The sequence below is a fragment of the Pristis pectinata genome, chromosome 19 (genome assembly GCF_009764475.1).
Source record: "Pristis pectinata isolate sPriPec2 chromosome 19, sPriPec2.1.pri, whole genome shotgun sequence".
NCBI classification, from domain to species: Eukaryota; Metazoa; Chordata; class Chondrichthyes; order Rhinopristiformes; family Pristidae; genus Pristis; species Pristis pectinata.
In genome coordinates this window covers 23,677,725-23,702,638 of record NC_067423.1, presented here as the reverse complement: position 1 = coordinate 23,702,638, position 24,914 = coordinate 23,677,725, and the positions used below count along the sequence as shown (strand labels likewise).

Genomic DNA, 24,914 nt, shown 5'->3' with positions numbered 1-24,914 from the left:
CCTACAGCTTGAATGACTCCATTCACATCATGGTGAAATGATTCTTTAAAAGTAAAAACAAAAACATCTGAATATAATGGAATAACAACATTACCCTATCATAATACCTTAATGAAGGTACTAAATTAAATGTATCTTTTAACATGTTTTACTTTGCAATGGTATTCTTAATTTCCTTCATTCTATTATTACTGGTTCCTCCTTAAACCACCAACTGTCATATACAACAGTGCATTGTTCTTTGCCTCACTGAGTTGCTTGACAACTGGTGATTCAAGACTCATAAAATAAGAACCTGTTTGAATGGGATTATTTAAAAGCAATCTTACACTTTATTGTCCCCACCAAAAACAATGACCACAGGGTTCTCATGCAGCAAATAGAGAAGTGGGAAAAAAACATGTAGAAGAAATTGAAAGCATATAGAAAACCACATAGAAAGATGGCGCTTTGCTAAAATATCTGTGCTACGTTCCAAATTAATCAAGCTCTTTGTAAAGCACAGGTGGTAAAAGCTATATAACAAAATCAATTTTAGAAGTTTTCAGTTTTACATTGGTGAAGTTGTAATAAATGCTTTAATTGGCAATTTTGAAGGGACCCAGTGTGTCAAAATACTGCTATTTTTAAATGGAAGGGAATGGGTAAAATGTTTTTATTTCCAATTGTGCCTTATGTTCCCAGCTGTATCACAACAGACTGTTTAATTTCCCCAGGCACCAACACTCCCTAATACCTTCTGACCATTTCCTGTCACAGTTCCTCTAAGGGAAATTCAGTACTCACCAGTAGCTGTGCAGAAAACAAAAAGTTAAGGTTCAATGAACACATGTAAGCACATATTCTTCTGATGGAGGAACAAACAGTCATAATAGACTGATAGATAACCTTGAGACAAAACATTGGAGTAATAATTGAGTACAAGAGATTGATCCCTCTAAGAATGCACTTGGAAGAGGTAAATTGCTTTCTGCATTTATAGCTCAGATGGTGAAGAGCCTCTTGAACTTCTTCATTCTATTCGTTTGAGTTATACAGCTGAGCAGTTGGCCAGCCAGTTTCAGAAGGTGCTTAACACTCATTTACATTGCCGCAGACCTGGCATCACGTATACGCCAGACTGGGTAAGGATGGCAAATGCCCTTCTGTAATGAGCACCACTGAATCAGATGCAACATGTTTTTTTTCATAGCTATCTTACACGTTAACTAACACTTAAAACCCATCTCCAATCTAAGTGAATGGAAGCTTTTATTTCCTTCCTATATGGAGCAAGGCAGCATTTGCTCGACCGCGCAGGGCAGCAGCCGCAGCGGTAAATATTCGACCTGCAGTCCGCGCGTCGCCGCTCCTGCCCAGCGCTTTGTGACGTCACGGGCCGGTGAGTCGGGGAGGGGCCGGGCGGCCGGGTTCCTGGCTGCAGGGCTGTGTGGTTCCTCATGCTGCTGCTCTGCCTTATACTTCTGTCGAGAAAGGTGTATCTTTCGTATTCACTTTGCACCGATCCCCAACCAGCACAAGTCACCCCCTCCCGCGATACTGGCGCAGTATTTGCGGTGTGGTATGGACGCCACACCCGTTCTGGTTTTTCCTAATTTCAGAGCCCCGTCTTGCAGGCCTGACGTGTGCTTGCAAAAAGTAACCCGTCTAAAATTATGCATTATAAGCTAATGCATGCTGGAAGTGAGGACAGTTTTAATGCAAACGGTGCTACTGTTTTAAATATTTCAAAGTCAGAGTCGCTGCCACATCAAGAGTGTTGCCTTAATTGCTGAATATGGTGGTATGGCCCTGGACTTTTTTTTTTAAACTACGAACAAGAAGCTGTAATCTCTTGTGAAACTGTTTTCAATCTTCAGCGAGGTGGAAATGATAAACGCTTTTATTGAAATAATAACTACATTCATTGGGGGTGGGAACAAGGTACAGGTTTCTTCTTACACATGTTGCTGAATTAAATCCAACATTTGTATTTATTCTCTACTAATACAAAGCACAGCACACCATGGTATATGTGGTTGGGAAGCCATTTAACTTTATTCGGCTAGTTTCTGCCCTGAATCAGGCCAAATGTATTTTAAGCACCATTTCTTCAGTTAACGTATCTTTACCGTTGTCCCTGGCCTCATGTTTCAGCCTGCTCCAGCCGAACTCCAAGTAGTCCTGGCCCACTAATTCAATTTTTCCGTGTTCACCAAGTTAAACTGGGCAGTGAGTCTTGACGTGCTCCAGTTTTAAGTTTAATTCACATCTATCCCTGGCCTTCTCTAACCCTATAACCTTGTACTGGAATTCTACATTCCTCCAATTCATCCATTGGCTCTGGGCAGCTTGGGGCACATAATCCTCTACTCCATTAAGTCGATATTGCAACCCACCTTTTTGATTATGTTTTTGGTAAATGCCATAATATCTCTAGGTGTGCCATGGTACTGACTTAGGAAGAATCCTCCAGATTCTTTTACCTGACATTAAGAACTGAGCTGTGGCGTTAAATATTGCTTGGTGTAACTGTCAACTTGCATTTAATACTAATTCTTAAAATAAATGTTGATACTTCCTGTCCAGGGCATGTTTTTGATATTGAATTCTTGTTGTGCTTAACATAGCTGCTGTAAATCTCAAATCTGTTTATAAAACAACAAAAATAAGTAAACTAACATCCTTAATTTCTGTGGCTAATAGAGTGACAAGGACACGTGTGCCATTAATCGAAAGCATTCTTCTTGTACAGATATTATCAGGTTACCTGCATGTGTAAAACTTTGTTGTTTTGTTTTTCCAATCATGCCCATCCAAGCAGGCTGTGTTTTTTCCGAAGTATTAATACTTTCTACCAAATCTCAATATAGTGAGGAAATACCGCAATGTTGTCGCTTCTGTTGAAAGCTGCCACGTTCCTGTTGAGGAAAGCTGATGATGACTTGGAAGAGGATAAATATGAAGCATCAGGTAGTGGATTTTACTCAAAAATTAAAGGGGTAATTTGTCTTGTATTCTTGTTAAAGAATGAAATCAGATATGTATGTGAGGATGTCACTATTATTGAAACCTAGTTGTTAGGCTCCGTTGCCTAAAGATGATCCCTCTCACTTGTTAACCCTTCTCCTGCATTGATAGTAGTCGCATATTATTATCAGTAGCAACATGGAAGTACAGTCCTCTTTAAATAACTTACTGCTGCTCAAGGACATTTCCTCAATTTTATGCTGCATGGGTTATGTACAGTATGCAGAATGGATAATGATTATATGGTAGTCTTGGAGAGAAAAAAATTGTGAATTCTTTTGATTTTTTTTCCTTTTTCAATCTTTTTATTAGTTTTCAAATTAGTACAGATTGATATTTAGCACCAATATTTATACATGTAATACAAAGAGATCAGGAGAACAATCATAGCATAGATAATCATAAAGAACAATAAAATATAAAAAAACTGTAGATCCAACGATCTCTTAGTAAGTGAATATAATATAAAAGAAAGGAACGAAAAAGAATTATTATATAAATTTAAAAAAACCAAATCAATAAGAAAAATTGTAAACAATATAAACTAAACAAAACAAAAAAAATAAAATTTCAAAAAAAACAAACAACAGAAAAAAAGACTGGGCTAAAATTTCTCAGTAGAAACAAAGCAATATTATGTCGTCAACTCCGTTCCTCCAAGTTGGAAAGTTATTGAAAGGAGACCTACATCATGTGAAAATATTGAATAAATGGACTCCAAATATCTTCAAATTTAAGCGAAGGATCGACAGTACCACTCCTAATTTTTTCCAAGTTTAAACATGATATAGTTTGAGAAAACCATTGAAAAGTAGTAAAGGGTATTGGATCCTTCCATTTAAGCAAAATGGATCATTTGGCCATTAATGTAACAAAAGCAATCATACGGTTAGCGGAAGCAGATAAATGGCCAGACTGGTTTTTCAAATAAATGAAAATAGTTATTGTTGCAAGGACAGGAAAGGCGAAATTTGATATCCTACACTGGATTGGGCTGAAATAATGTTGAAAATTCATAATATTCCTCATATCAGTTACCCTGTTTGCAAATTGTGTAGGGTTTGGAATATATTTTAGGAAGATTTAAGAATTTGAATTTCCTTCTGAATTTCTACCATACGTATTCAATGTTTTTATGAAATATTAGCAGAAAATCCTGGAAATACCCAGGAAGTCAGGCAGCATCAGTGGAAAGAGAAACATGGTCAACATTTCTGGTCAAAAACCCTTTGTTTAAAAAAAACTGCTAGAAATCTGATTTTCAGCTTTTCTAAAGGTTTATTTCAGTTCTTTTCCTGAATGCTGCTGACTTATTAGTTTTCAACTCTGAATATATTTCTGAGTTTGGCAAGTGATATTTGCTATTTTTGCATTTAGTCCCAATGTTTCAGTCCTCTTAGATTCCTGATATAATGTGAGTTGTCTTAATGCTTAATATTCTTTTAGATCGGCTGCACAGTTTAGACAAATATTTTGAGATCATGTCACGTAGTCAAATGTTATGCATGTCAGAACTTGAGTGACAAAGGACATACACCAGTGATTCCTTTTTCCATGGGATTTACACTGCAGGTGGCAACTTCTTATCTGAGGTATTGATACATTCCTTCTTACCTCCCCTTTCTGCAATACAGCCGTTATGGGACCACCTTCTGCCTGTTCAACAGTGTACAGCTGTTACTCACTGCTTTATCCTTGATGAACCAAAGTCAATGATTCCACAGTGCTTTTGTTTAATGAATTGTCATTGTGACGGTGTTACCTTTGTTGTCATGGTTGTGGGATCTTCATTGGCAGACAGTGTTGGCCTTGTATGAGTTATTGAACAGTGAGTGTATCACAGTCATCTTGTACCCATCTGATATAGCTGTGCACTCCTGGATCAGATCGAGGAATGGGAACTTAGGGCAGAAATACTGGATTTTTCTTTTACTGCTTTCTTCTATTAGATGCAACAGAATCAGAAAATTTGTTTTTTTTTGAAGTGTTATGAAGTAAATGGTTGATAGGAGTAATGTAAGTAACTTCTGAAGCATTGTTTTTTAGATTGTACAGAATACAAGAATGTGCTTGGAGGTACCGTGACTAGGTTTTGCGGTAAATACGGTTTAGTTGACGACTCCATCTACTTCACATCGAATGACGTGCTGGGAGGTGTGCCTTTGCAAGTTGGCCAGAAGGTGAACATATTGGCCCAAAAAAGTGAGCCAGCTGGAGGTTGGAAAGCAGTCAAGGTAAGAAGTGGTGATCTAGATGGTCAGTTATTTCTATTCAGATAAAACAGAACTCTAAAATGCTTAGTTTAAAAGTTCTAACGTTTACTCTGCTACTCTAGTTCTTGGATTGTAGATGTAATGCAGTATAGGGTAAGCATCTCAGTTTGGTCAGTACATTAGGGTGTGTGTATTAGAGATTTCCCAGAATGTATTTTCGTACAGTAAGATCACCACTCCCTTCTAAAACGCATGCTAATAATCAGAAATAAGAAGAGAAAAAGCTGAAAATATCTAACATTTCATTCTATATCTCGAAGAAGAAAAATGCAGGTTTTGTCTTCTTCAAATGCAGCTCCCCTATTTGCTGATATTGGATTCATGCACATTTCCTACCCCTGTCATATAAACAATGGCTTTATAAACTGGAATAAAGCCAGCCTTGTGCGTTATTGTTCCTTCCTTTACCTCTGTCCCTGAACTGCAGCTTCCCTTTATGTAGCCCATACTCTGTACTCAACTATGCCAATGTGTTGTGATCTGGCCTCCCAACTGGAAGATTGCACTGGGGGCCATGCTGGAATAACCTGTGTGAACTAGGCAGACAGTAATTTTGGAATAATGATAGATCGGCCCCATTATTTTCTTGGATGAATCTAGTCATGAAGGATTTATCCCTTTCACAGAGTCAAGAGAATATGGACTGCATTTCTGCAGAGACCAATTAAAACTATTTACGCTTTACAGGAGGGAATTGGATAAAAAATTGTAGCAAAGCCTTAAGGATAGAGGGAACAGAGGGGGCGTTGAAATGGGATGAGGATCTGTAGGTCCAGTGTAAAACAGGCATGGGTGCAGTCAGGCATCTATTTTACTATCGTTCTGGAAATTCTGCATTCCAATGGATCACACTGCTACAAATCCTCACATCTGGCTAGTATGAAATGTCATGGCCTAACCAGTTCCTTGCAGCTGTTCCTGTGCCATCAGTTGCAGCCAATTTAGTCAAAACAATTTTGTCTGCCAAAAATGCTTGCTGAATGATTTTTCTGATGACAAACGCTGTTTTGTATGTAGTAAAGCCTGTAATTAGTTTAATTGATTTGTGTACATTTCGGATAATAAGTGAAATTATCTTGCTGCTGTCTATTGCCATTTTTTTTCTCTATTTTTCACCTTTATGATATGTTGGTCTTGTGTACATCTTACTGCAGCTACCAGGGCTCTGTTGAAACCTCACCAGGAATATTATGCACATGTGGTTTCAGTACCAATGGAAGGATGTACTTATGGTAGAGAGAATGTAACACATTTTTGGAAGATTGATTCCTGGGATTGGGAACTCACCACAAAGAGATTAAGTAGACTGGGCCCATTGCTACCGTGAGTTTGGAAGGAGAGATGATCTTATTGAAACATACAAAATTTTTGGCTGGGATGGCAAGAACCTGCAAGTTGCAGTCTCAGATTAAGGGGAAGGCCATTCAGAACCTAGATGGGAAGAAAGTTCTTCACCTAGAGTGTAATGACTCTTTGGAATTCTCTCACCAGAGGGTTATTGGAGACTCAGTCGCTAAGTATATTCAAGATGGAGGGATTCACTTCATATATAAAACTCAATCGAAGGATAAAGTAAGTAGAGGTGGGAGTAGGCTATTTGGCCTCTTCTGCCTGCTGTGCCACTCGGTAAGGTCATGTTGGTCATTTCCCCTCAGTGCCACTTTCCTGTACCAACCCCCAACCTGAAAATTGGTGGGGAACTGGAGCTTGTTGCATTAAAGCATGACAGAAATTCTCATAATATTTAAACATATTTAAATCTCCTAATTCTAAGAGAAATGAGAAGTGCATTTAGTACAAATGGCTCCTTTTTGGCTAGCATCTACACGGTGGGCCGAACAGCCTCTTGCTGTATGCTAATTTTTATTATTGTTGGGTTTGGGAGAAGCTGTTAAGAGCTAATGTTGCAGGCTGATGACCTTTCATCAGAACTGACCAGTTCTGAAACAGAATATAAAGGCTGATCATTTGTCTTGCTGGAGGTGAAATGAGGAATGTAGATTGTTGTGGAATGTAGGAGTTGTCAGTGGCTCATGGTGTCTCGTAGATACAGTTTTGAGCCGCAAGATCTTTTAATATATCCCATTTAATGCAATGTAATGTCACATAACATGTTCTCAGTGTAAAGATGGGAATTAGTCTCCACAAGGACTGTGCAGTACCAACACAAACATGGATGGACTGATGAGAATGAGACTTCTCTCATTCGTTTTCTCATCTCCGATTGTAAGCTCAGTCTGGCATCAGTGTCCTTCAGGACCCATCCAGCCGGGTTTACAATGTTACTATCAAACCACACTTGGTGATAAGTTTGAAGCCCCCTATCCAGAATATGTTTGGTGCTCCTCCCAAGTGATGTTCAACAAAGGGGATTCATCAGCTGGTTTGGTGTGCCAGTTGGCAAACAACAAGACCTTGTGCCATGAAACTTTGTGGAGCCTGGAATCAATGTTAAGAATTCCCAGGGACATTCCTTTCAGCTGTACATCACCATCTTGGTGCATCCGTCCTTCCAGGATATGCCCAGGGTTGGTAGTGGAGAAGTCTGATACATCGGCTGAAAGGTACCATTCGTTGATTATGTCTGTGCTAAGAGTGAGGAAGACTTTACAGGTTTGTCTGTCCTGGACATGACTTTATTGGTGTCTTGTTTCGTAGATGTGGTAGTTTAGTACAATTGGGTGGATTTCTGGGATAGTTTAGAGTCAGTCACACATGGCCGTAATCGGTAGATTTCCTTCCAAGAGAATGGAAAGTGAGCCAGATGTGTTTTTGCAACAGTCTGGGTGCTTGCACAGTAACCATTACAGATATTAATTTCCTTTTATTCTAGATCTAATTGATAATATTCAATTCTGTCAGTTGTATTGCTGGGACTTGAACATATCTGTGGATAATTCGTAATTCAGAGACCTGATCTACCTCAATGAAGTAACCACTATGCCACCACAACCTTTAACTTGTAGTAAAATTCTTAGTGGGAGCATTTCCTTTATTCAGCACAGGATTCTTCATTGGTTCCAAACAAAAATGTCAGCTGGCATCCTTGCTTTAAATCCAGTTCATTTCTGTCTTCCCCAGATAATTTCCAGGTTTCTTAATTTTCATTGATTGTCATGAAATTTGGTTCAGTTAAAAATGGAAATATTATTGTGAATGTAAAAAAAATTCAGAAACAACTTACTAAAATCAAGTGGGTGAAATTCTAAATTGTCTAAAAACTTGCAGTCACCCGTGCAAATTATATTAGTGTTACTGTTAGTAATATAGATTGAAATTGCCTCGTGAAAGTGTTACCTTAATTCCTGTTTGCCGTTAAAAATAAAATTAATATGCACATCATTTTTAAGTTATCTAAATATTCTAAGTGGCATATTCCTACAGATGTTATACTTTTAATTGCAGGTGGAGCTAGTAACCAATCAGTGGGATGACGATGGTACTTGCGCAGCCTATTCATCTCCTTCAGATCAAGTGGAGACTCACAACCTGATAGGCATGATAACTTCATGTACTAAAGAGGGTGGCTACATTAATGAAACCACTTATTTTACCATGGCTGATGTCTATGAAGGTAAAAGTCCAGCATATTCTTTTAATAAAATGTCACACACAGAGTCCCAGATTCCCTCAGTGCCAACTGCATCAGTTGGAGGTCCACTGCATGTCTTAGTATAAAGATAAATGTATTGAAAGTCCAAATTTTACATATTAACCATGTGGACAATTGATTGTCAATACATTGTGCATTGCTGTTGCGAAAATAATTGCTCTCTGATGTTATTTACCTGGTAAGCTTTGTTTGATTTCATTCGGCACAGAGAACAACATACTTAATTGCTGGTAAAATACTTGCGTGGAATGAATAGTGTGCTGACATTCATGTTGGCTGAAGAACATTTGTAGCAATTGTAACACCTTTTCAAACATATCTTCATGTTAGAAATAGTTTACAACACAGTTTAAGCCAGGGTAGAGAGACCAGTGGATCACAGATTTCATCCCTTTGCTGCTGCAGCTTCATTCTACTGAAGCAGGAGCTGAGTCTGTGTTCCCATCGCCCTCTGCTGGACTTTTAATTCAAGATTTGACAATTGGAACTCATGATATGAACACAGCCCATCAAAGAACTGTTCTGCCATCTCTAGACTGTGGACTGATTCCCTAGGCCAGTGGGCAGTTTCACTTTTAGTGGTGGTGAAATTGCTAAATAATTCTGTGTAGCTCTGATAAGTTATTTAATGTGCATTTATTGGTGTTTTTGATCTCAATCAATTCCTGTCTTGCCTCTCTATCCATTTCTCTCCTCTCTCTCGTATGTAGTGTTCTGCAGGATTATTGCTGCTCTATTTTGCAGGTTTTCAGCCCTTCAGAGGTGATTGGATTCAAGCACAGTATTTTGTTGAACAGACAACTTGGAAAAGTCGAGCTTCCTGCGTGAAGCCACTTAGATATAAAAGAGTAGATAAAGTAAGTGCTTTTTAAAAAATTGCACTTTGAGAACTAGAAATTTTTCATTCGAAAACTAAATTGATCTGATACTGTTGAGCAAAGGATATTTGTATTTCATGTCTTTGAATCGCTTTCTTTTGCATTAAGGCAAGTAAAATGTTTTTGCTCATTTTTGCTTGTTTATGGTGGTGCTATTTGCAAATGCCAATGCCACAACTTCCTTTTCCATAATCACAAACTTACTGACAACGTACATCAGCAATGTTCCTGTTTGTATCCATCCCTTCCTTTTTGAAAACAGCACAACATACCCTTTCAGTCGTCAGATCAACCTATGACCTCTCCCTGTCAAAGAAATAACAAGCAATATGCAGTTGGTTTTGGCAACTGCAGGTCAATTGCAGTTCTTTATAAGGTGGCAGCACTTGCCTGGCTTTCCATCCTCCTTTGCTAACCACTGAATAGGAGAAATGTTTTGTGTAGCAAATTTCTATATTGTGGAGTGCATCATTTGAAAGGCTGGTGTAAACAGATTCAATAATAACCAGATACATACTTGAAAGGGAAGAATTTTCATGGGACTTCCATGCCCTGGGCTTTAATAATCTTGCTACGGTTTTTTATTGGCCTACTGCTTTTCCCAGTTAGTGATAAACACAGATGTGTAGGATGTCTTAATATTTATAACAAGTTTAGAACAGAAGTACAAGGAGAAAGAAAGGGAAAATAAAAGAAGAGTCTCCTAAAAGAGTGGGTCAAAGTACAGGATTTTGTGTAGCAGTCTCACCGATGATTGTAGTTCGGTGATGGTAGAAATGAAGAGAGGAGTGAGGTGATTGCTGTAGTTACATAGACTTCATGTTGGCCTAACCAGACCATGCCAGCACTTGTGCTCCACTTAAGCCTCCTCCAATCAATATGATCTTTTATTCCATTCTTCCTTGTGCTTACCCAACTTTAAATCCATTTAGATTTTTGGTCTAGGTATGCCCTGTGGTAGTGAGCTCTACATTCTTACCAATCATGGTCTCTAGTTTTTACCCTTTTCTGTGAATAAACTTATTCTGCATGACTTTGTTTTCATCATTTTAAATCCTCTCTCTTAGACCAACTATCAACCTGCTCTTTTTAAGGGAAACTAGGTCTGTTTGTTTTTAAGGTATAACTTCGTAGTTTTTTTTTAATTCATTTGCTTTATGTGGCTGTCACTGGCAAGGCCAGCATTTATTATCCATCCCTAATTGCCCTTGAAAAGCTGGCAATGTGCCGCTGCCTTGAACTGCTGGTGAAGATACTCCCACGGTGTTGTTGGGGTATGTAGGTAGAGTGTGACCGTGGTGGAGGGAGTGAATGTCAAGTGTGGTAGATGGGGTGCTGAACAGGCAGTGTGTTTTGACCTAGATAGTGTTGAGCTTTATGACTGTTGTTGGAGCTATATCGATCCAGGCAGATAGCAAATATTCTATCATACTTCTGACTTGTGCATCAAAAGTGGTAGAAAGGCTTTGCAAAGTCAGGAGGTGAATCACTTGCTGCAGGTCACTGAGCTTCTGAACCAAGCTTTCAGTCGCAGTATTTATGTGGTTATGCTAGTTAAGATTCTGGTCAGTGGTGACCCCCAAGTTGTTGAGTTCTGGCATGTTCATAAGTTTTAATTCTTTTATTTCCACCCTCTTTTGTGCCTCTATCCTTTATGAATTTAGAGGTCAGAGCTGTATATTATGTTCCAGATGTGATCCAATCAAAAGTTTTTTCTGTTGGGTCTATGTTTATTTGAGGAAAGTTGCAGATCAATATGATTGTAATTCCATGATGCATAACCTGGGTGACTATATTTGTATAGATTTAAAGTTTTCTCTTGTAATGCTTAATCACAGCATAAAATAAACTCCTGGTATTTTTACAGCTTTCCTGTATTGATTAAACATCCAATATTTTTGCTGTGTTTATGTTAAGGTACCAATAACTCAAATACTTCATCGAAGTGGTGTGGTGGATGATGTCATTTTCTTCACTCTGGAGTCTCTCCAGTTACCATTCGATTATGTTCCAAAAAAGGATGATGTGGTCAACCTTGTGATTGTTGAGAGTAGTCAATCTTTATACCAGTGGAGAGCTTTATGTATCGCACCTGCTGAGAAAGAGAGGTGAGGTGAAATCCAGCTTTGCAGGTAGACTGAATAACTTGGATGTGGATGTTTTACGACAGAAGTTAAGGTTTTGTGACTTGGGCTCAACTTGTTCACAGTCCTCTTGCAGAGACCATCTGTCAATTAATGGTTTGTTCACCAGTAGTCCATTTTCAGGGAATGTCCATCTGGGTGCCACTTCATTCATCTTTTTCCATTAGGATATTTTTCTTTTTACTATAAAGTCTTTTAAAATACATAATACTTATTTATAACATACCATTTTATACTAAAGTTAGCCTACGTTGTCTAGAAATTTGAAACTGGCACTTCCTGTCATGATTGGCCCTGATGTGAGTGTTATTTCCCTATCACATTTGGCACATATGATGACAGATGCCATTAATTATTGATGGAAATTAGATGAAAAGATAGGAAAATACATTTTTATTTCAAAAAAACAAGAAGAACATTGGGGTGAAAATAGTGATACCTGTGCGATTTTTTTTATATGTTCCAACTTTTTATTTTGTACATGCCCCTCAATATTTTAGTAGCTTAAAAAAGTCTTTGGCAGCAGCCTTGAGCAGAGATCAGAGGATCTGTTCACCAATACCATTAATTCACAAATGCCTCATTCTGTGGCCCTGATACACTCACTGACCATGGGGCCTTGGGATACTCATAGCATGGGGTGTGATTGACTTACTCTGTGTCATAGCTCCCATGGAGGCTGCTCCTTTAATAGCCCTAACTTGCTCCCTATGAGTCAATGTATGAATGACACAGAAGCTGCCTGCTTAATTGTGGAGGTTGGCTTTTAAAGTTTGAAGGGAGGAAATCATGGTATTGATTCTGTAAAGCAAGGGTATCCCAATTTTGTTTTGGTACCTCCCTCATTGCTTAATAAATGATTGTCCATGCTAACCACCAGCTGCCCATTTGCACTAATCCTTCATTAATCCCAGTTTATTCTCCCCACATTCACATCATCTCCACCCAATTTACAGTGACCCATTAAACTGCCAACTTGCATGTCTTTGGGATGTGGGAGGAAACTGCAGAAGCTGGAGGAATACCATACAGTCACAGGGAAAACATACAAACTACACAAGTCAGAGGTCAGGATTGAACCTGGGTCACTGGCACTGTGAGACAGTGGCTCTACTAGCTGCATCACTGTGCTGTGAAACTAAAAGTGTCCACTGTCTATTGAAAGGGATCATTTGAACACTTTAATTTTGAGTAGAATAACCCACTATGGTGAATCACTGGACTTGTAGATGTGTAATTTTGCCTTTTTGTCCAACACCTATTTTATAATGGTTATTTCATTTGTATCTACAAATATATCGGAACCTGAATCTCAATTTCTGCACCAGATCAGGATTTGTGTACCCTTGGTCTAAAATTAACAATAAATCACACTAAATCACTTAACTTGAGGAACATGTGAATATGTTAGAAGGTGGAAATTATTACACCAAGGCACTGCATGCAGGTTGAAACTAAAGTCAACATTTAACATCAAGTTGTAGAAAGATTAGTAAACTTGAACTATGTCTCAGATCAAGAGGCTTAGATGAACTACACACTGGAATGAAATACTGATCTTAGCACAGAATTCTGGAGAGCAATTCCTTTAGTTTAATGTTTAAAAGTTCTGACATCTTTAAAATGTATTTTCAATAATTTTTAACCTACATTTCATCAGGAGCTATAATGAAAGAGGAAACCCAGAAGTAACAAGTGGAGATAGATTGTGCCAGTCATTATGGGAGGATTTGCTGTTCTTTAAATGAATTGGCAAAACCCAAGTTAATACCTAAAATCCTTACTTGCTTGATTTTACAGGGTGGTGAGCTAGATCAAATGTGGAATGAACCTGAAATTCACATATTAAATCTGGAGAAAACACAAAACAATATGTTTGTAATCCCCCATAGTAAACCTAAAAATATTTCCTTGTTTTTGTGTAATTAACCACATGTAAATTAAGCAAGTTTTATCTCCATTTTAAATTAAATTGTGCTTCAAGTGAAGGACAATCAGTTCAGTGTAGTACAGATGGTGCAAAAGCACAGCATGGAAAATAATTGCAAATTCCAATTCTAAAACATTCTGCTGTCTCTCTTTCAGTTTTTCAGTGCCTTCAACAAACGACAGAAATCTTGAGCAAATTGATTTGGAGTTATTCTCTAACAAAGGAGGATTAGAAGTTACAAGGAATTTTGATTTTGGTACCATGAAGCATGGAGAGAAAAAGGACTTGATGGTGTGGATTGAGTAAGTGTGTGTATTTATTATCTGTAAGAGACCCACTTTTGCATCCCCACATAATAGTTTGTATATGAATTGTGTTTTAGGCGTATGAATTCCATGTATTGGCAGTGTTCTTTTAACTAAGTGAAACAGTTGTAATATTTTGTCAAGATTTATATTCACTTTTATTTCAAAAATATATTGGAATCATTGAGGGCCCACAGAGGAAAAGTGAATTGAATATAAGTTTGCACACTGTGAATAAAATGTCAACACTTATGCCCAGTCACTGTTCCAGACTGCACTCAAGAATGATCAATGGGAGATGTGTATCAGTTAACCTAAGATTGTGCAGGTGAGTAAAACAGAAAATGTTTGGGTCTAGTAAGCAGAACCGATACTATTCCAGCAGGTCAGGAAGTTTCATCCAAAATTATTTTCCTGAGAGAGGAAAGTCCTGACCTTCCTCATACAGATAAAGGTCACTATTAATCTAGATTTGTTTCTATTTTTATTTACAGTCATAGAGGAGGAGGTCCAGTATCAAATAGTTACTGTTACTCCTGTGTGTGTGACCATGAACTTGCGATATCATACTAAAATCACACTCCATGGAGCAATACACTGCAGTCAGTGATGCTGCACTTCTTGTAGCTTACAGATAGTTACACTAATATTAAATTGTTGGCCATAGTCTTAAATTGATACAGCAGGAAACGGGCCTTTCAGCCTAACAAGACCATGCCATCCACCAAGCATATATTTACACTAATCCTATTTTATCTCCTCTCATTCTCCTCTGCTCCCCACTGCCCCCCCACCCCCACATTCTGCCACTCATCTATGCCCTAGAGGCAATTTACAGTGGCCAATTAACAAACTAACCTGCACGTCTTTGGGATGTGGGAGGAAACTGCAGCGCTGAGGGAAACCCACATGGTCACGGGAAAACGTGCAAACTCCACACAGACAGCAGGTTGCTATGTCCATGAGGTAGCAGCTCTACTGACTGCACTACTGTGATGCCCCAGGAGCAGATGATTCTGTTGGACAAAGATCTGAGTGTTATTTGGGGTACGCAAGTTCCCCAAAGAAGGGAGAGCTTGCATAGTCCAAGTTGAGTGATATTGAGTGGGTTTTTAAAAAAAAAACTGATTCTGGAGTCTGATGATTTCTGGCTTTCTTTAACGGTGAAAGTAATGGAAGAAGTGAAGCATATTTGATTTTGTTTATTCTGTGTTCTTTATCTGTGACTTTTGTTATTAGGAACAAAGGAAAAGAGACCCAGACCCTTCTGCACTATTCGGTGGCAGGATGGGTAAGAGACACTCAGTTCTTTTTCACATCACTACAAGTGGTTCCATTCACGTTATCCTTCAAAAGCACAACCACGCAACAACAGAATCTTACTGGAATGGTTTCGAGCTGTAACACAGTTAGATCCCAATCATTGTCTAAAGACTCTCCTCTTCCCAGAACAACAGTTCAGCCTGACTCTAATACCTCCTTTGTGGCATTTGATGAAACACTTGAACCAACACCTCATGAGGTAGTTTCAGATCAAGATCTTGCACACAGTTCACAAAGTGCTCAGGCTAAATTGCTAAAGAACCTGCCACCAGCCTTGGCAAGTATGGGAAATCGGACAAGCTGTCAACAAGCTAACAACGCTGTTGAAAAGGTGAAACAGCACCTCAGTACGGAGGCAGAAAGTGGTGCAGCAGCACAGCATATACCTCCTGGTGGAAATGTCTGCATAAACCTAACATGTGAAGCAAAGTAAGAGTCCTTTTATTGAAAATAATTCTTTACTGAAAAGAGTTTTGATATGCAGATTAGTGCCCATAGCTTAAAAAATAGCAAGCTTGAATTTTAATTTGTAAACAATATTGAATGCATGTAGTTGATGTGATCAAAAATGATGGCTCACCAAGTGGAAGTCCTGGCCAACTTTTCCTTTTTTCATGTGCCAAATTAAATAATTCTAAATAATCTTTGATCCTGGATATAGTTTATTTCATTCTGCACACCGCATGAACAGTTCTTCTATACATGCTGGAAGTGTAATGGATTTCCAAGGCATGAACTTAATGAGCATTAGTATAAAAGTATTGTTAATGATGTAGTCCAAATCATTTCTGTAGTTGCTCAGTATGACATTGGATTTTTCAGATTTACGTGAAGTTAAAATTCCTGGAACAAATTACTGTAATTTTCTCATTTTCATTCAGTTGATTCTTAATTATTATAATTTAACTTTTTTTTAAACAGAAATCCTGGTCGTTGCAGAGATCTTCTCCTGCTTTATTTTGACAACTTTGTGATAGGTCGCTATGTGGTGGTGGATGTGATCAGTGATGAGGAATCACTTCTTGCACCAAGCTCGCAATATTATCCCATACAACGCAGATCCTTGCAAACAAGTCAAAAGGAAACAAATGCTACCATAGTGACGGTGCAAAATCCTAAGAGGTGCCATGCAATTTTTTTAAATAGTGTACTGCATATAGAATACTCTGCAGAGTTTGACTTTTGTGTAGGCTTATAAATTAGTTTCATGGAACTGGTGTTCAATGAGGAGAAACTGGGTAGGGTGGGCTGATATTCTCTGGTATTTAGAAGAATTAGTGATCTTATTGCAATAGACAATACGGGGCAGGCTTGGTAGGTTGGATATTAATTCCTGATGCAGATTTTCGACCTGAAATGTTGACATTTCCTTTCCCCTCACAGATGCTGCTCAACTTGCTGAATTCCTCCAGTGGATTGTTTGTTGCTCTAGGTTCCAACATCTGCAGTCTCTTGTGTCTAGATATTAATTCCCCTGTCTTGGGAGTTGAGAGCTTGTGTTGCAGGTTAACGGTGAAGGATCAGGAATGGGTTCCAAATATCCCTGGATACAGTGTTCAAGGGGAAAAAAGGAAGGGAATAAAGGAGGTGTAACAGTATAGATTAAGGAAAATATTGCAGTGCTTCGGGAGAGAATAACCTAGCACAATCCACGACAGAATCTGTTTAGAGTTGAGAAATAATTAAGATACAGTTACACTACTGCAACAGTCACTGAGAAGAGCAAATTTTTGGGAAAATTATACTGTCCAAGCACCATAGAGTAGTGCGAATTAGCCAAATATAGACTAGAATTACAATAATATCGAAGGTCTTGAATATATTCAGAACTTGCTTGATCACTGTTTCTAGCAGTGCTGGACTTGGTTCTGATCCAGGCCAAGTGGAACAAGTATCATTGGGTGAGCATCTAGGAAATAGCAGTGATGATATCATAGGAATAGCTATAAGAAAGATGTTAGCCACTGGAAGGTCCTTAAATTCAGGGGTCATCTCTGAGGATTGAAAAATTGTAAATGTTGTAGTTTCATTCAAAATGGGATGTAGGGACAAACCCAGTAACTACAGATCAGTCATTTTAACCTGGGTGGTGGGTAAAGTTCTAGAAACAATCAGGGATAGAACTAGCACTTAATTGGACAAGATTAGGTCGATTAGGGAAAACCAGCATGGGTTTGACAAAACATATCCAACTAATTTTATTACAGTTTGTTTCGATGAAGTAACAGAAAGGATCAGTGAAGTCAGTACAGTCGATGTGGTATGTCAGAGTGCCATGCAATAGGCTTGTCATCAAGATTGAAGACCATGGATCTAAAAGGGGCTATAGCAGTATAAATAGGAAATTGTGGTTAGTAACAGGAAGCAGCTTGTTTTTGGACTGGAGGGTAGTGTACAGCAGAGTCCCCCATGAGAACCATTGCTTTTCTTAACATAGATTAATGGCATGGGCTCAGCTGTACAAGGCACAGTTTCCAAAACTGCAGATAGTACAAAACTTGGAGGCATAGTGATCTATAATAGAACATGTAGGATAATAACAGACTTCAAGGAGATGTGGACAGCTAATGAAATGAACAGATAGATGGCAGATGAAATGTAATGCTAAGAAATACTAAGTGTTACATCTTGGAAGGAAGAATGAAAAGAGGCAATATAACTGAAGGGCACCATTCTGAAAGGGGTACAAGAAAAGAAGGGTTTGTGGGTATATGTGCATTGTTCATTGCGATGACAGGTCTGGTTGAGAAAGAGGTTAAAACGTGTACAGGTTCTCATGCATTATAGATTGAGGCTTAGAGTACCAGTGCCAAGGATGTGATTGTGTACACCACACTTTAGGAATGCAGTGAGGATGCAGAAGGGATTTACTAAAGGACTTAAGATGAAGTGAGCCAAATAAATACCTTGAAGGGAAGAATTAGTGGGGCTGTGGGAAGAGCGTATGGAGAGTGGGTAGCTAGATTGCTCTTGCATAAAGCCAGTATGGATTCAACAGGCCAAATGGCCTCCTGCATAGAGTCATAGAGCACTACCACACAGAAATAGGCCTTTTGGCCCATCTAGTCTAGTCCATTCCAGTCTGGTTTTCTGCCTAGTCCCATCTACCTGCACCCGGACCATAGCCTTCCATTCCTCTCTCATCCAAACTTCTCTTAAATGTTATAATTGAACCTGCATCCACCACTTCCACTGGCAGCTCATTCCACACTTGCACTAGCTTCTGAGTGAAATAGTTTCCCCTCAGATTCCCCTTAAATATTTTGCCTTTCGTCCTAAACCTATGACCTCTAGTTCTAGTCTCACCCAACCTGAGGGGAAAAAGGTTGCATGCATTCACCTTATCTATACTCCTCCATAATTTTGTATACCTGTATAAGATCTCCCATCATTCTCCCGTGCTCCAGGGAATAAAGTCCAAACCTATTCAACCTTTCCCTGTAACTCAAGTCCCAGCAACATCCGTGTAAGTTTTCTCTGCACTCTTTCAAGCTTGTGTTGTAGTCTTTCTGTGATTCAGTCATTTGGCTCTGAAATGAAATGTCTTCATTCAACATGTTGTGAATCTTTGGGATTTTCTATCCCCAGGGAATTGGATGCTTTATCTTTGTGTGTATTCACAGGACACTAAGTAAAAGGTGATGTAGGTGAAGGAAGTGGAGCTGAGATTAGAAGATCAGCCATGACTCTTGTGAACAATAAGGCAGGTTCAAGTCATTGCATGGCCCAATTCTGTATTTACTTGTGTGCTGGCACATTTCTTGTGGCCTTGCTCACAGTTTACTTAGAGATTTCACTGTAACTATTAAGGGAAAATGAACAAAGTGTTAACTAGGTGAAGTGTGCATCTTGTGGCTGGAGTTTTGTGGGATTACACAGCCAGAAATGCATTATTTCTGCATGATTCAGTTACTTAATAGATGGGAAATTGGGTCTACCCAATAATTGATTAAGTGAAGTCTCTGCTTTTAGTGTATTGTATTCATGAAATAAATCCATAGCAATAAACTTATTTAAATACAAGGTTTTTGAAATTAAAAAGTGTTGGAGAAGCAAAATTTAAGATTGAAATCCCGCATGCTTCTATCAGGGTTTGGGAAAAAAACAGGCTGCTGGACAAGCTCAGCAAGTCGAGCAGCATCTGCGGAGGTACCACATCACAGACATTTTGGGTCGAAATCCCTGCACGAGGACTGAGTGCAAAGGGGAGATGGCCAATAAAAGTGAGGGGGAGGGGTAAGGCAGGACCTGGCACACATTAGGTGGATCCAAGTGAAGAGGGGTTGATGGACAGATGGAGTTGGGTGGGGGAAGAAAGGTTGGAGATGACAACGGAGGCTGGGAGGTGATAAGTGGAGACAACAAAGGGCAGTGGATTGTGGAAGAAAGGAAGGTGGTGAGTGGAACCAGATGAGGGATGGTGGTCAGATGGGAACAGTAGGGGAAGGGATAGGGAACCGAATGGGTTAAGTGTGTAGGTGATAGGCAGATGGAATAAGGCAAGGGAGGGGAAAGAAACTGGGTAACCATGAGTTGTGGGACGGGGGAGGTTGGAAAGAAGGGGATGCATGAGAGGACCTGGATGGATCAGGAGAGCAAAAGGAACAGGGGGTGTGGGTTACCTGTGTGGTTGGGTTGTAGACTACCAGGTGAAATATGAGATGCTGTTCCTTTAGTTCGCATTTGGCCTCACCCTGGCAGTGGAGGAGGCTGCAGACAGATGGCTTGGTGTGGAAATGGTGGGGTGGGGGGAGTGGGGGAGTTCAAATGGCTAGCAACTGGGAGCTCAAGATGGCCATTGCATAGAGAGCACAGGTGCTCGGCAAAGCAGGCACTTAGTTTGCACTTGGTCTTGTCGACATAGAGGAGGCCACATTGAGAGCACTGAATGCAACAGACAAGGTTGAAGGAGGTGCTTGTGAATCTTTGCCTCACCTGGATAGGTCCCTGAATGGAGGAAAGTGTAGGAACAAAGGTTTCACCTACGGCTGCAGGGAAAATGCCTGGGGAGGGGGACAGATGGGTGGGGAGGAGTGACAGAGAGAGTGGTCCCTGCGGAAAGCAGAAAGGAGCGGGGAGGGGAAGATGTGGTTGGTGGTGGGATTGTGCTGCAACTGGCGGAAATGACAGACAATGTGCTGGATGCATAAGAGGGTGGGGTGAAAGGTGGGAACCAAGGGAACACTTTTGCTGCTCTGTCTGGTGAGGGTGAGAGCAGAAATGCAGGAAATGGAGGAGATGTGGGTGAGGGCTCCATCAACCACAGTAGAGTCCATCAAACTCAGCCACGTTTCTTGAGAAAGGAGGACATTTTAGATGTGTCCTGGAGTGGAAAGCCTCATCTGGAGAATAAATTTGGGTGAAGCTAAATGTGAACTCTTGCTTTTTAGCTGGATTGATATTTTAAATAAAAAGAATGATAAATTAATTTTTCAGCCGGCATCTGCTGCCCTTTGGTTTTAAGTGATCTATAGCTATAATTAAGTGAATTTGGTTCATGAATAGAAAGAGGCATTAGAAAGAGTCGAAACAAATAAATTTAAAAGAAACTCAGGCATTGAAGCAGGCGACAGATTAAAAATGTTTTGCAAAAGCGAATGAGACATTTGTAGTGACCTAATAATGAAAAGGTGCTGGAAACAAGACCAATAGGTTCCTTTGAAAGGGGGAAAGAGTAATTTCCACACAACAACACAAGAAAATATGAGCAGGAGTTGACCACCAGGCCCCTCAAACCTGCCCACCACCCTAGAATGCTGATCCAAGCTGTCCAGCCTCTCTCGGTGAATCTCCTTTGGACTGTCTCCATAGTCCTTGCGGGACGATGGTGAGCAAGCAGGGATTGATGGGATTGTTCTGCTTGGATCTGGCATAGACACAATAAGCCAAATAGCCACCTTAATCTGCCACATTTTTACTATAATTCAATGAAATTAACTTTAGATTATAGGGACGAGTGGAAAATTAATTCAGTGATGCTCCTGAGAAGATTTTTTGCCAATAAGCAAAAAGGAAAAGAGAAACAAAGTTGAATTAATTTAGAGACAGTCCAAATTGGGGTGGGATAAATGGCCAGGATCGAAGAAATCAAATACCAGAATCAATTCATTGGATTGGAGCCGTTTTTGGATGACGAGGAAGCTGGAAGGGAGGCCATAGTCCTGATTGAGGTTATGAAACATATAGAGGCAGAGGTGAGAAGTTAAGTGAGATAACCTTAAAATTTTTGTTATAACTTTGATTTTCCAGCCAAGGAGAGAGAAATTAACTTTCATCCCAAGGAGAATCTAGGGAGTGGCAGGGGTGGGAAATCTTTAAATTTTACAACTATGTGGAAAATAACCTGAAAAACGTTGTGCTCAAAAAGAGTGAGCAAAAACTTAAAATTTAAGACATGACAGTAAATCAGTCAGAAAACTTCGAGCCAAGCTGTAGAATGGACCCACTGTAGCTCCAGGTGTGACAATGTTGGAATGCCCATCACAAGACTGGATCTCCCAACAGCCAGCAAATTGCCCAATCCCACTGGTCTCGCACCATGGGGAGTTCTGACCATGAGTTGAGGAATTCGAGCCTCTAATCAGCAATGATCAGTACCATTAAGTAGCCAGCAGCATTACTGTTGAAAGTATTTTAACAATGCCAGTTATATAGTCTTTGTGTTAGATTAAGTTCTTAAATATTTCATAATTTCTTGCCCTGCTTTTTACCTGTCCTTAATATACATCCCTTCCAATACTTTGTAAGTGAAGTAGATGAAATATCACAAATAGCTGATACTGAATGGTCATTTTAAAAAAATGTTGGTAACTGTATGAAATGAAAGCAAAATATGAAGGAAGCTTTTCCCTGCATAAGTAAGCATGTTACCAAAAGAACTAACATGCTTAGCTCTGTCCCTGACTGTAAACCCCAGCACTTAAGTGGGTGGTGAGGAAGAAATTCATTCCCACGATTCACACTCTGCAGTAGAAAGGAAAATGGTCCTGTAGAACAAAGAATTAAAGTAATAGCAAAAAACACTGATAGGTGCAATCTCAGAACCCAGCGTATTCATCTAAAACCCAGTTCAGCCTTGGTCTGCTGGCTGGAAGCTCAGATCCATGCTTGGATCTGAATCTATACCCTCAGAACTAAACCTGGGATAGCCCAGGTTTTATAGGCAGACATCTGGGACTAAGCCTGAAACGGCCTCTGTTTTATAGACACTTGGAACTAAGCTTGGGTCTGAGTGCAGACACTCAGGTCGAAGCCTGGGTCTGATGGCCAGATGTGCCACCTCCATTCAGAAGCCAATGGATGCTGTCATTAGTCCAGGCTGATTGCTCTGAGATACTGAACTTCATGGGATCAGCTGGAGGTCAATTTGTGGCTAAGCAAAGGGATACCCTCGCCAATTTGCCTATCTTTCAAGAAGGAGAACTTTTTAAGCGCCATCAGAAAATAAGTCACGCAATGGGGGAGTCCTATGAAGCTGTTATCTGGTGGAACTAGAGGTTGATGTCAAGTATTTATCAGCACTGCATTGCAGCATTAGTCGAACCTGTTGGAAAGGTAATTGGAAAATACAATTTAAAAATTCTCTAACTATAAGAACTTTGACTGATTAAAACTAGTCCATGGTTTTAGAGCCTGCTTCGTGGTTGTGTGAGAGAGCACAACTTTGCAAATGAGTTTAAAAGCATTTTTTAAATGGAGAATGGCAATTCATTATGAGTAGCTTGATACTTCATTTTTGGAAGTCAACAGAAACGACTCCCGTCTGGTATGTTGCTCTTTCTGAGGGGATATCCAGATGGATAGGGAATTGGAAGCACTTTCAAAGGCTTAGATAACAGCTCATCTCGTTTTAATACTGTGTATGTTCTGTCTAGGCTTGCAAGAAGACACATACCAAGCTTCCTTCCACAGTATCCCGTTCCCGAGCTATTGAAGGAATGCATTGATAAAGGTGCCGATGTCCTCACGATAACGCCAAATCTCGCTGAGGTTAGTAACTTTGATTATTTTTCTGGATTTAAAAGAAAAACCAACCCTTTTTCAAGTGAATATTTGTTATTTAAATCTTTCAAGCCTTTGAGCATGTTGAACTATAAAGACCGTTTTTCAACTCTTCTGTGGCTGGAAGAAATTAACGCTGAGATGGAGATAACAGAGTTTAATGTGACAGCAGTGGTTTTGCAAAAACACGGAGACTTCCTCGTTCTAGAGGTGCCAGGGCTGGTTGAAGGAAGGCCATCTATCGTTATTGGTAAGTTAGTCATTAATCCCAGGAACTAAGGGTTATTGGGATCAAACAGAAAAGTGGGAATTGAAGCAAAAGATCACCCACGGCCTTACTAAATGACAGAGCAGGCAGGAGAGGCCGTCTCCATACTGATCGGTGAGGTCCTGGACACCACCAAGCCGCCTGACCATCAATGCCCTGGCAACTGACAGCCGGCAAAGCTAAGTCTCAGCTTACTGACTATCAAAACCATCACTTGCTCAAATGTCCCAAACAGTCATAAATAGTCAAAAATAAAATTATTCATACTATTAATGATTTTAAAATTTAGAAGCATTAAAATACATTAAACTCAAAATATGAGAAATCACTAAATCAGTTAAATAGATTAAAATTAGCGGTTAGTGCAAAAATATTTTCCCCTCTTCACTTGTTCTTCTTCATTGGAGTTGCTGAAACATTGCCTAATCTAACCTGTCGCAAGTTCAGTGGGGCAAATTTCCTGTCATAAATGTTCTGACAGTGCAGAAAGTTGGTGCTGTACCACTGGAGACCAATCAGAGTGGTGCAGACCTCTTGGAGGTAGTTCAGAATTTTGTGATCATGCATGATTATGGAGGAGTCCCAAACATCCTGACTATGAAAGATGGAAATGCCAGCATTTCTTAGAAACTCCAGGCTGATTTTTGTTTAACGTGAAGCATTCAAGATATGATTAGATTTTAAAGAAATACCTTGTTAAATGCAGTATTTGTTCAATTGTCTAGATACTCATTTAGTTTTATTGAAGCACTCTCAGAACATATTTGTGTTTGTCTTTAGGTGATCAAATAATATTGAAGAATTCTTATTACACACAAACTGAAGTGCAGTATTCAGGCTTTGTAACCAAGGTAAATGGGCATTAAAACTGCACTCTTGGTGCATTGATTGTTGGGAAACAGTATTGGTAACTAATTCAGTTATTGATCAAAATTGTCCTCAGTCTTACTGGAATGGTGCAGTATGCTTAAGCCAATGTTTTTAATTATAGCTGTAAATGAAAATGGAGTTTGGAAAAGCTTCAGAATGTTCAAATGTCTCTATAAATTTAGAAGAATAGCAACTTCATACCTTGCAACTGGTATCCTGGGTGAATCTTTTGAGAAACCTTTTAACATTATATCTCATTTTTCACACTAAATCCTGACAACATCTGATATATATGTTAAA

General features: G+C 39.4%; 1 protein-coding gene across 3 annotated transcripts in view; it reads left to right on the top strand.

Annotated features, from left to right (window-relative positions):
• Positions 1-1,399: 1,399 nt before the first annotated feature.
• mov10l1 (Mov10 like RISC complex RNA helicase 1) overlaps positions 1,400-24,914 on the top strand; it is a 43,214-nt gene continuing 19,699 nt past the window's right edge. For 2 of the 3 annotated variants that reach the window (XM_052033891.1, XM_052033894.1), the window contains exons 1-12: positions 1,406-1,475; positions 2,853-2,952; positions 5,056-5,243; positions 8,688-8,856; positions 9,640-9,752; positions 11,691-11,881; positions 14,003-14,149; positions 15,392-15,904; positions 16,397-16,597; positions 23,350-23,464; positions 23,549-23,726; positions 24,525-24,595. In XM_052033891.1, the coding sequence (XP_051889851.1) occupies positions 2,868-2,952; positions 5,056-5,243; positions 8,688-8,856; positions 9,640-9,752; positions 11,691-11,881; positions 14,003-14,149; positions 15,392-15,904; positions 16,397-16,597; positions 23,350-23,464; positions 23,549-23,726; positions 24,525-24,595 (1,971 nt within the window). In that variant the 5' untranslated portion in view covers positions 1,406-1,475; positions 2,853-2,867. Of the gene's footprint in view, positions 1,476-2,852; positions 2,953-5,055; positions 5,244-8,687; positions 8,857-9,639; positions 9,753-11,690; positions 11,882-14,002; positions 14,150-15,391; positions 15,905-16,396; positions 16,598-23,349; positions 23,465-23,548; positions 23,727-24,524; positions 24,596-24,914 lie in introns of all 3 variants that reach the window. The other variant, XM_052033893.1, reaches the window with a different exon arrangement.